This window comes from Toxorhynchites rutilus, chromosome 1 (genome assembly GCF_029784135.1).
Source record: "Toxorhynchites rutilus septentrionalis strain SRP chromosome 1, ASM2978413v1, whole genome shotgun sequence".
In the NCBI taxonomy this organism is placed as follows: Eukaryota; Metazoa; Arthropoda; class Insecta; order Diptera; family Culicidae; genus Toxorhynchites; species Toxorhynchites rutilus.
Genome location: NC_073744.1, coordinates 104,542,510 through 104,554,627, shown reverse-complemented (window position 1 = coordinate 104,554,627; position 12,118 = coordinate 104,542,510). Strand labels below are relative to the sequence as shown.

The 12,118-nt window shown below is 37.0% G+C and overlaps 1 protein-coding gene across 3 annotated transcripts in view; it reads right to left on the bottom strand.

The window, feature by feature from the left end:
* Nucleotides 1-2,543: 2,543 nt before the first annotated feature.
* The window catches only part of LOC129767603 (zinc finger protein hangover-like), a 47,610-nt gene continuing 38,035 nt past the window's right edge, over nucleotides 2,544-12,118 (bottom strand). For 2 of the 3 annotated variants that reach the window (XM_055768653.1, XM_055768660.1), the window contains 3 exons: nucleotides 10,668-11,335; nucleotides 10,099-10,606; nucleotides 2,544-3,226 (listed from right to left, as the gene is read on the bottom strand). In XM_055768653.1, coding sequence (XP_055624628.1) covers nucleotides 2,908-3,226; nucleotides 10,099-10,606; nucleotides 10,668-11,335 — 1,495 coding nt within the window. In that variant the 3' untranslated portion in view covers nucleotides 2,544-2,907. The remainder of the gene's footprint in view (nucleotides 3,227-10,098; nucleotides 10,607-10,667; nucleotides 11,336-12,118) is intronic. The other variant, XM_055768669.1, reaches the window with a different exon arrangement.

Below are 12,118 nucleotides of genomic sequence, written 5' to 3'. Positions count from 1 at the left end.
CGAGCTGCCTGAATTCGATAAAGTTATTCGGTATTAAGGAACAATTAAGCCAGTAATCATAATAATCACTTGGATGAAAAACTCAAAACAAGAGACCTGGAACTGGAAGCGAAAAATTTTGAGTATGCAGGGGAATCGTTAGCTGATGTGTGGAACAACCTAGCGATCAATGGATATCCTGCAGAATATATTGAGCCCAACAACTCCCAAATCGATGAAGCGGAATAAATAGGATATACCGCCGAGTGGTTTGCTCGTCACGTAAGGATATCCCAGTACTTTTTGCGAGTGATGAAATGTAACGACCGGAACTGCTGCAATGAACCAAGGAGTAGTTACTTTTGTATTAATCAACATCAATTTATAGCTCCTTTTCCTCTCAGCCAAACACCAGACGGTTTGAAAGCACCAATCCCAACAGTTGTGAACATGAATTTCCCTTCCTCTGTTTCTTCGCAATTATATGAACTTGTCGAAAGTTCTTCCGAAGTCACTACTTGCATATAAGGAACTTCCGTATGACACTTATTGTCCATCTCAGCAGGCAGAATTTGTGAAACATGCTCCATCTATTTCGCACCACAAGTAGTGCTCAAGGAACACCAAAAGATCCACAAGACCGGACTAAAAAAAAACTGTTTCAAAACGAGGAAAGGAAGTATTAGTAGTAGAAAATAATGAATCTATTTGGACGGATGAAGACTCGGATACAGAATTACTATTTGCAGTAGATGATGATGATAGTACTTTTCCAATAATTTCAGTCGAAGAGCACTTCATTCCGACCTGGACAGATATCTGTTTTATACACTGATATTTGAATTACACAATAAATATAACTAATAAATAAAACTGAAATATGAAAACTTTTCAAACGATTTTCAATTTGTGTACAGATTATATTAGCGTTATTTTTCCTTGTTGGTTGTGAACCACTGCGTCCGATATTTCGAACTATTGTGGTATGCCCCATTTTTTTTTACTGCGCTTCAAGCTTATCTACTGCTTATTGATGAAAAAGCAGACTGAAAGCTATAGCGAGATAGGTGCCAATCAGGAATAATCTGTTTGGTGAAATTTATAATCCTGATCGGCGACGCAGACCAAACTTACATAGGCTCCAGAATAGCCTTCTCAAGCCAATGGCCAATGGCAATGGCCAGGAATCCAGTGCACCGAATTTATCTGACTTAATTGCCGAAAAAAGGAAAAATGCATTCTCAGACAATTTGTGAACAGCGCTTGAAAACTTGAGGGCTTTAAGTGCCGCTTGACTGTCAGAGAAGACGCAAATGTTAGCATGTCTATAATTTCTTTTAAGACAGACATTTATTCATTCTATAATTACAGCTACTTCTGCTTGGAAAACTGTCGGCCAGTTCCCCATAGCTATAGACATTTTTATTCTGGGACCATACACTCCAGCACCTGTTCTGTTTCCCATTTCAGACCAATCGGTATAGAACAGGATTGAACCATTACGAACCTTCACGAACCATTGGGACCACCTTCATTCCATACTGAATGAGAGATCACTCTGTATGGAATGTCATAATTAGTCCTAGGTTCCATCCAATCACTGTTCATCTCTGATGCTCAAGATTCAGGATGCTCAAGTGACCAGTTTTGTCCCCGTCTAATATTTTCTTATATCTTTTTAGCTTTGTAGCGCTTTTATTAGCCTCCAGCTGAACATGTTGACTCAAAGGTAAAAGTTGAAGGATAGCCTCTAATGCCTTTGAGAGTGTGCGGCACATTGCTCCAGTTATAGCAACATGCCTGTCGTTGGAGTTTGTCTAGCTTTTTAGTAGCTATAGTCTCCTTAGTCTTTGGCCACCATAATAATAAGGCATAGGTTATCCTAGGTAATCCGCACAATGGCAGTGTAGACCAACATAATCATTTTTGGTTTAAGGCCCCATGTTCTTCCTATCATTTTAGAACATGCTCATAGGGCAGTGCTGGCCTTACTGATGATTGAATCTAAGCGTGCGTTGGTATTGCTTTCGCCTCCGCAGCCACAACATAATAGGTTCGGATCGGATTTTCTGCTACCGTTCTGCGTCTGCTAAGATGTTTCGTTCTGCGTTGAAAATGTAATTTTGCTAGGAAATACTGAAAAACTACTTAGATATTCAAGAAGTTCAATATTCCAATTTCAGTGCTCTAGACAACGAGCAATCAACAGTACATGTTCATGTTTGGGATCAATTTGACAATCTACTCAAATTGCGTCCGCGCTTCTCACCAAGTGAAAGCATTCATTTGTCGGTCCTTATCATTGCTATCACATAATTGTATCAAAGAGTTTTATCGTCAAATTTATTCAATGTTTCTGCTTGCCGGTAATAATTTCGTAGTTGTATGTTAACAATTCGGTCGTATCTTAAACATCATCCTTCTTCATTTATATTTTCCTCCTTCGCGGCCCGCGGCACCATGATTAAAACGTGTTTGTGGCCCCTATGAAAAAAAATTGAGTACCGCTGCTCTAAACGAAAACAAAACAAATCAACATACATCAAATGAATATTTAATCAACATTTGTGTGGTGCATTTCAAGTACTTTATTCTTGAAAGAAAAGGACAGTGTCTACTACAATGACACGCCTATATGGAGATACATCTTTAACATTAGAGCTGGGCTCAGAATGGTGCGTTATACGCTGCGTCGCGTTAAAAGTTTGTTTTAATGAGAATTGTTACTATGTCACCGGTCCGCACAACAACTCGTTATTTCGTTTTACTGGATGTTTATTACAGAATTCCAAATTGAATCGATGAATGCGACGCGCAACGCAACCTTCTGAGCCCAATTTTATCCAAAATGTTTCATGCTAATATATTGAAAATTATAATAATTTAAAATGTCATCAACTAGGAGAAATTATTTGGGTATAGATGATTTTATGTATCACTGCTGTTGTTTTCACCACTGGATGATCTGTCCGAACTACCGGAGGAACTGGTTGAATCCGTGGATGCCCGATGTTTTTTCGACTGTTGTGATAATTGAATGTTTTCACCGAATCCTCCATTTACAAAGTGTTCCGTAACATGTTGCCGTAGAGCATTGGCTGACCCAAAGTGGACCTGGCATAGCTCGCAAGAATGTTGTTCCTTTTTTTCTGCATCATTTGTAGTTCTTTCGTAATCTTCTTCATCATTTTCGTCGAGCTCTTCCTCTTCGTCGTCATCAATTTCATCCTCGCTGTCATGAATTTCTCTGAAAAAACACATCTCGTAAATATTGTTTCATGTATAGTGAATGCTGGGCGGCTCTCACAAAAACAAATGAAATATAATTGCTTTGTTAACATGTGTGTATGTATGTTAAACCGGACTCTGTATCGATCACTTCTTCTTCTTCTTGAAAGGCGTTAACGTTCCCTGTGGAACTTTTGCCGTCTCAATGTATATATTAACTAGCGTCATTTATTAATACTTAGTTGAGATTTCTTAAGCCAAATAACACGCCTTGAATGTATTCCGAGGGGCAAACTCTAGAATACGCGTGACCACAGTGCAAGTCGAAGGAAATTTCTCTGACGAAAAATCCCCCGGCCAGGACGGGAATCGAACCCGAACACCCGGCATGATAATGTGATACGGCAACCACTCGGCCACGGATGCACTTGTGCACTGTATCGATCACGGAGTGTTTGAAATTGATGATCAGGTAGGTACAACGAAAATCAAATTGTAGAAACGGAATCAAAAATTGTAACGATCATTTAAGAACATTGGAAACAAAACGTATGAAATATTTTATTTATGATCAAATATTCATTTTTTGTGACTTATGGCTAATCAAAATGTGTAATTTACAGACCATGAATATAAAATAAAATATTAGGCTGTCAAAAAAGTCCTGCGGTATTTATTTTTTTTTGAATTTTCATTTGTTCATAAAATTAGTTACAATCAGCTGTTTTAAGTCAAATATGCGCCGTTTTGTTCGATGACTTGTTCCCAACGAGATGCCAACTTCATAATACCCCTGTTATAGAAGCTTGCTTCCTTATTGGCAAAAAACTCGGATAGCCAATTTACACAGACCTCTTTTGTGGCTAACTTCTGACTACCTAGCTCGTTCGCCATGGACAAAAACAGGTGGTAGTCACTTGGTGCAAGGTCCGGACTATACGGCGGATGCAAAAGAACCTCCCATCCGAGCTCCCGGAGCTTCTGGTGCGTCACCAAAGAAGTGTGTGGCTTGGCGTTGTCCTGATGGAAGACAATGCGGCCTCTGTTTATCAAAGATGGCCTCTTCTTCATGAGTGTTACCTTCAAGCGGTCCAGTTGTTGGCAGTACAGGTCCGAATTGAGCGTTTGGCCATAGGGAAGCAGCTCATAATAGATTATTCCTTGACAATCCCACCAAACACACAGCAGAACCTTCCTGGCCGTTAATGAGGACTTGGCCACCGTCTGAGCCGCTTCAGCGGACTTCGACCACGACCGTTTGCGCTTCACGTTGTCGTAAGTGACACACTTTTTATCGCCAGTCACCATACGCTTCAGAAACGGGTCGATTTTGTTGCGATTCACATGCGTCGATACGGTCAAAGATGTTTTTTTGCGTCAACGTGTGTGGCACCCATACATCGAGCTTCTTTGTGAATCCAAGCTTCTTCAAATGGTTAATAACGGTTTGATGACTTATCCCCAGCTCTTGGCCGATGCTACGGCTGCTACTATGCCGGTCTTTCTCGGCTAATTCAGCGATTTTGTCGCAATTTTTGACGACAGGCCTTCCGGAGCGTGGCGCATCTTCGACGACCTCTACACCACAACGAAAACGTTGAAACCATCGTTGTGCGGTGGAAATGGAAACTGTATCGGGTCCATAAACTGCACAAATTTTATTGGCAGCTTGAGATGCATTTTTGCCTTTGTCATAGTAGTACTGTAAAATATGTCGGATTTTCTCTTTATTTTGCTCCATATTTGCGACACTATAACTCATGAACGACTTAACCAAACAAAACACTGTCAAGGACTATATTATAGCGCGCAAAAATACCTTTCCAACAAGCTATAGTATGACTCGATACAATGAATACAACTAGAACTACGCGCTTACAACGACACCTCGCGGAAATACCGCAGGACTTTTTTGACAGCTTAATATATGCTGATGGCGTGTAGAAAACCAGAGAAATTATTCACCCTTAGTGAACGAATCCCGCCATACTCGCGACATTGCAAATATTCTAAAAAAAATCGAATGCCGCCATACATGCGGCATTCCGTTATATTTCAGGAATTCCCTTTTTTTTTTTTATTTCTGTATTAAAAAACACATTTGGCTGGTTCGTCACTTTTACCTTCCATTTCGGAAGAATGTCGGGAGTGAGAATTGAACTCGTGATCCTTAGCGTGAGAGGTATGGATGTTACCGCTACGCCAGATCGCCTCCAGGAATTCCCTTAGATTATGCCTTTTTATGCATGCAACGTGATCTGGAGCATTCCTTTCCGGACACCTCTCCTGACTCTGGAAATAAAGCACTTAATTTCTTAAAAATTCGTCGACCAACTGGTCATCGTTTTAGAAAAATGCGTTCGTTCGTTAGAGGTCAAATGTTTCCAGTTGAGCAGGGAATCCGGCAAATAGCGTATCGAAGAAACAGATATGTTTTAACATATTAAGGACCGGAAAATATCTGTAATGGGGGGTTTACATTAGGGAGATCCATAGCTATAGATGGATTTATTCACCCAAAAATAGATGTAAACGGGTGAGAATATATATAATACACTTCTTCGATGTATATATGTATAGAATGTATAGAATAAATTTATGCATATGTAAACGCTGGTGAATTTCTCAACCCAATCTCAACTGAACCAACCCTAAGGGTGGGTTTAGACTAGGGATATATTCATGTGAAGAAATATGATGAGATTTATAGAAATCGCATCAATCGTTTACACTAGCGTGAACTTCTATAATGAATATATTCATATTTTCGGTGAATTTATTCACCTGAAGTAGAACTGCATCCAACTTTAGTGATTTCTCACCAGTGAGAAATTCACAAGCGTTTACATATGTTGAATTTATTCAAGTTATATATACCTCGAATAAGTGTATCATATTTATTCTCACCCGTTTACACCTATTTTCAGGTGAATAAATCCATCTATAGCTATAGATCTCCCTAGTGTAAACCCGCCATAAGACATACGCCTGAGACCACACGTTTTGACGTCTTAGGTTTTGACTTGTGTGAAGTTTGCGGAATGAAAGTTTAGCGGATAGAAGTTTTTGTTGCGTGCAAGTTTCTGTTCAACGTCTTGCAGGATTTAATGAATAATGAATTATTTCAGTTAATTGATTGTTTATCAAGTAACAACCTTCAAAATCATGCTCATTAGGTAGAGAATTGAATCATTCATCTTTCCACATAATTCATTTTTATCTTGATCGTGACAGAGAAAAGTTATAACATGGGAAAATATACAGAATTTTGAAAATCAAAAAAAGTTGTTCGAATAGTGTTATCGAAGTTATTCGATGAAGAAATATTTTACCTATCTTCCAGCCACAATTTTGTTTAAAAGTCTGAGAAAACTTATAGCCCAAATTGTATGGGAGAAATTAATCATTTTAAAGAAAATTAAAAAAAAAGTTATTTGAAAGGACCGTGAACACATTCTCGAGATAGTACTGATTTGATATAGAATATTTTGATCTATCTTTAGTAAAATAAAAAAAAAATTTGAATCAATTTAAAGAAAATGTAAGAAAATATTTGAAAGGACCCAAAACAAAATTATGTCAAAAATGATAATACTCATTGGATAGAGAATATTTTTATCTATCTTCACCCAAAATTTTCGTTGGCCGAAAAAGGGTCTGAGAAAAGGAAAGAAAAAGGAAATTAATAAATTCAAAGAAACTTGAAAAAAGTTATTTGAAAGGACCCAAAACACATTTTCGAGATAGTACTCATTCGATAGAGAATATTTTTATTTATCTTTAGCCGAATTTTCATTGATCGGAAAGGGGTATGGAAAAAGGTATAGCCCAAAGCCTGTACAACTAACTTGTATGGGTAAAATAAATTAATTTTAAAAAAATTGAAAAAAAATATTTGAAAGAGCCATAACCCATTTTCGAGATAATACTCATTGGATAGAGAATATTTTTATCTATCTTCAGCCAAAATTTTCGTTGACCGAAAAAGGGTCTGAGAAAAGGAAAGAAAAGGTAATTAATAAATTCAAAGAAAATTGAAAATAAAATTATTTCAAAGGACCCAAAACACATTGTCGAGACAATACTCTATGGTGAAAAACGTACCTTTCAATTTTCAGAACGCCATTCTTAATAGCTTCGAGATAAAAATTTGAAAAAAAAAATACTGTAAGTGCATCTTACTATGATATGGGGGCCAAAACTAACCAAGAGCCATTTTTTTCAAAATTGAGTTATTTACACCACTGCACAATGGTCCAGGAGATGCATTTATGTGGAGCTCGACAGTTATTCTCTAGACAAAAACTGTTTTCGACAAAGTTGTTACATACAATAGAGCGCTCATTTTTATGTTATCAAAAATAGGGTGATTAAATAAAAAAATCTAAAATTTTCGATGAAAACAAATATAACTTTCTTATCTTTATAGAAAGAGGTAAACATGGTTGGCCAACGTTGTAGTACCAGTTATTGGACACACCTTTGTAGAACAAAGTTTTTTTCTATCTCTTGAAATAACCGATATAGTGCCTTTTTTCTAGGTTGCATAAGGGTCACCATAAAAAGAAACTGTTTTTTCTCTAACATTTATATTTCAATTTCTACATACAAATTATCTTAGAAAGACTTTCAGATAGTAAGCTCTGAAAGTCTTTCTAAGATAATTACAAATATTTTGCGATGCTGAACTTGTCAATATTTCAACTTCACTCAAAGTTATTGATATTTCTTCCCAAAAGATACGCTATCTGTAATTGTTTGTCATTCTTTCTTGGACAAACATAAACAAAGTTTATTGGTGGCATTTGAAAGAGCATAGTTCACTCTACAAGATGTGTGATTTTCAAAACTATATTATTTTTCGTGTTTGAGTAAATTAAAATTGGAATTATGAGTGTTTGGATAAAAAACCATCAATAACTTTGAATAGCATTAAAATATTGACAAGTTCTACATCGCAAAATGTTAGTCTTGATAAGCTCTAAAAGTCGTACGAAGACAGTTTTAATGCAGAATTTGATATTTGTGTTTTATGTTTTATGTTTCGGAAAACTTCGAGAACTATGCGGTACGAAAATATTTATAAAGTCTAAAAATTCTTATTTATTGCTTTTTTATTTTCCTGAACTCTATATTTGTATTGTATTCATGGGTTCGTAAAAAGTTCCCCAAACATTATCACCAGCACTATGGAAAATATTTCATAGGGTACCGAACTAGAAAATAAGATAATTCTCCTATATGATTCACTATTTTATCTCATCTATTTGTTTTTATTAGGCTCACTTAGAAATTCGTCTGTAACAGAGCCAAATTTGATCGATCGTGAGTTCAAAACTCATGGCCCTCATTGACCATTTTTGTGTTGTTACAGAATAACTACATCCACGCAACAATCATCAGCGATGGAGATCGATCCACGGTCGAAATAAGATCGATTCAACCATACAACTGCTCTGCTCTGCAAGACACATCGGGCTGCTGTTCTATAAATAACTTAACAATGCTCAATAAACTGTCTCCGCTGTCCGGTCTAACTGGATAATGGAAGAACAAAAGGAAAACTCTTACACCTAAATGGCTACTGTGTGAATGTGTACTATATACAATGGTATAGAAGGAATACTGGCAAATGGCAACTGTGTAATGTGCTAATTATAGATATGATAACCATGTGACATGTACACGATTAAAATCCGGCTCTGTTACAGCTAAAATGCTAATGAGCCTAAAATAAATAAATGAGATAAAAAAAGTAGCCGTTTAGGCGTTAGAGTATTCCTATTCTATCGATACATAACATATGTCGCCTTTTTTCGGCGTAAGATTATTCCTATTGTTGGAATGTTCACAGTTGGGCTATATAGCGTAACTGTTGATATGAGACTTCCATTGTTATGTTACGAATAGCACTAACTACCGATGCAGCAGACCGTAATGTGAGCGGTAAGTGAGTAATTACCGACACATGATGATTGTTGAGTGGACGTAGTAGCTAGAATGACACACAAAGAAGGTCAGTTATTATCCTAAGTTATGAGATCATGATTGTTCGCTTAGTAGCGGACACGCAACCAATTAGGCTACGAAAACCCCCATTGTTCACTATAGTGAAAAAATGAGTTAACGTAAAATGGATTTGCTATCTTTGAAAAAAAACAGAAAGAAATCGATTTCTCATTTCTTCCCGATATTTTTGTTCACTACATTTACGTACATCGACATACAAATTTCTCTGTAAAATATTCCGTTTAAATCCATGTTAATTATGCTTTAAAGTGATTTATATCCCATCTTCATGCGTTGAATTTTCACAATTTTAAAGCATTGTGAAAGCAAAAAATCGCCTGAAATTTTACATTTTCGTTAAATTTATTATCATCCCTCCTGCAACGTGTATACATTTTGGCCCATAACTTTTCTCAGACCCTTTTCCGGCCAACGAAAATATGGCTAAAGATGGATAAAAATATTCTCTATCCAATGAGTATTATCTGAAAAATGTGTTTTGAGTCCTTTGAAATAACCTTTTTCAGTTTTCTTCAAATTAATTAATTTCCACCATACAAGTTCTATAGGTTTTGGGCTATAACTTTTCTTAGACCTTTTTCCGATCAATGGAAATTTTGCTAAAGATAGATAAAAATATTCTATATCAAATAAGAGAATTTTTTCAATTTTTTTTTTAAATATCAATCAAATAACTTCGATTGGACCCATGGACGTGCGCTTAGTAAGAAAACGTGGATTTGATAACGAAAAATATTTTTTGGGCGGGACTAAGTTTGCCGGGTCAGCTAGTAGGAATATATAAACATTGTGCTCTTGCTGTTCTTGCTTGGGCCATTTAGAAGAGTTAATAATTTTTACCAAACCACATTGAATACTCACTCTTCCTCTACTTCCCTTATGAAGATTTCATCAGGCTTAATTTCAACAGCATGATTAGATTGGAAATCCTTCCGAACCCTTATTGATCCTTTTTGTTCGTCAATGTCATGAAACATGTTTCGACCATCCATATCTGATACTGGATCCACGTCTACATCAGCATCATCATGATCTTTACTGATAACATGAGATGCTATATGTTGGAGTAATCTCTCTTTTCTAGTGAAAACTTTACCGCAAATTTCACAACACCACTCTAAGTCCTTGGACGGTTTCTGTACACGTGCATGAGTTAGTTTATGATTTACCCACTCGACGGTTGTGTTGAATTTTAGTGAACATGCTGTGCATTCTCGGAATTTTTCAATGAACGACTCGTTGTTTGTGGTCACTGGTCTCGCTTCAATGCGCTTGTGCACTTCTACTATATGTCTTTTCAAATTATTGCTACTAGCGAATGTTGACTGACAATATGGACATGTCGGCGAGTTTTTTTCAGTAGACATAACTGGAAGGAAAACCAATTTCAACTGTATTCACACAATTTTCATTAAACAATATTTCCTCACCTTTTGTAGCTGGCAGTGGATGTACAGAGCGATGCGAATGGGACATTCTTTTCATTTTACTTGGAGGCAATTGATCTGGTTGCCAGGTGTCATTGGGATCGCGTACTTTCCTTCCATCGGGGGAACGGAAATGCCATCCACGATGTACTTGAAGAGCGTTCAAAATGTAGAATGTCTTGGGACACATATCACACTGGTATACTGTTTCTTCTGCTGTTTTATGTTTGACCTTGTGCGTAGTATCGGAAGAATCAAGCATCGAGAAAAGTGCATCGGTTGCACAATGCATTTCATTGAACTCTCCACCATTAGCACTAGCAATTTCTTCGCCCTTGCTTCCTTTGTGTGCTAGTGAAGTGTGATGAAACAGCTCTGTTTTGTCGAAAAACACTTTAGAACAAATGTCGCAATATGACGCATCCGCCACTTTCGGGTGTTTCTTATATCGATGCACCCAAAGAGATTTCTTTGAACTGTATGTAAAACTTTCGGATTTTGGACAATCTTTACATGAATGATCAGTCTTGTCGTGTTTATCATGTGTGTTCATATGGAGAGTCAGCTTTTTACTAGTATTAAAACTCTCAGGGCAGTACCGACATTGGAACCATAGAGAAGGTTGTGTTGTTGTAGTTACTGTGGAATCATGGGTTACAAGTTCCTCTATGCTGAAACAAGGAAGAAATCAAACGTAAGTAATCTATAGAGCCGATGAGTCGAGATCCATCGAGAGGCAACGGAGCGGAAAACGCTTCCAGAAATTTGGTCCATATTCTCCTCTTGTATGGAAATGGACATTGCAGTATCTCGGTTGTTTCTGAACGGACCATGACTTCCCTGTTAATTAATGCTAGTTTATAATACTAAAAAGAAATTAAATAGTTTCTTTATGATATGAAAAATACAAGCTTTGGAAAAATGCAACTTAGGGAACATTGCAAGCCGAGAATCCGATACATCTTCGGTGTCCACAATTAATCTGTGCTATTCATGAGGTAGATCATAAGTTTCAATCAATTCCCGTTCTATCTGAGAAACCGTTGCAAAAAGAAAGAAATATGGCCATACAACATTCGGGCCCGCGGGGAACGACGTTGCGTTACTTTATGCGACAATGGGGGGAGAGGGGGTAGCCGTGATGGTGACATAACAAAATTCAATTTTTATTCCTAAATAAATTCCCCTTTAAGCTTGAGCAGCTAGCTTCGATTTTGGGACCGAATGAGGTGTGTTCGAACAGGGTTAGCATATCTACATAACAATCTGCATTTCTACAGATTTTCTAGACTTTTTTGAACCAAGAATCTGTACATACAGATTACAAATGTATTGTGTTTCATACATAATTTATAGATTTTAAAAATAACGTTGCAATAATGGCTTAAGGTTGATAATATTTTGCCCATCTCACCTATTTTATTCATATAGTTTAGGTAATGTGACGTGAACAA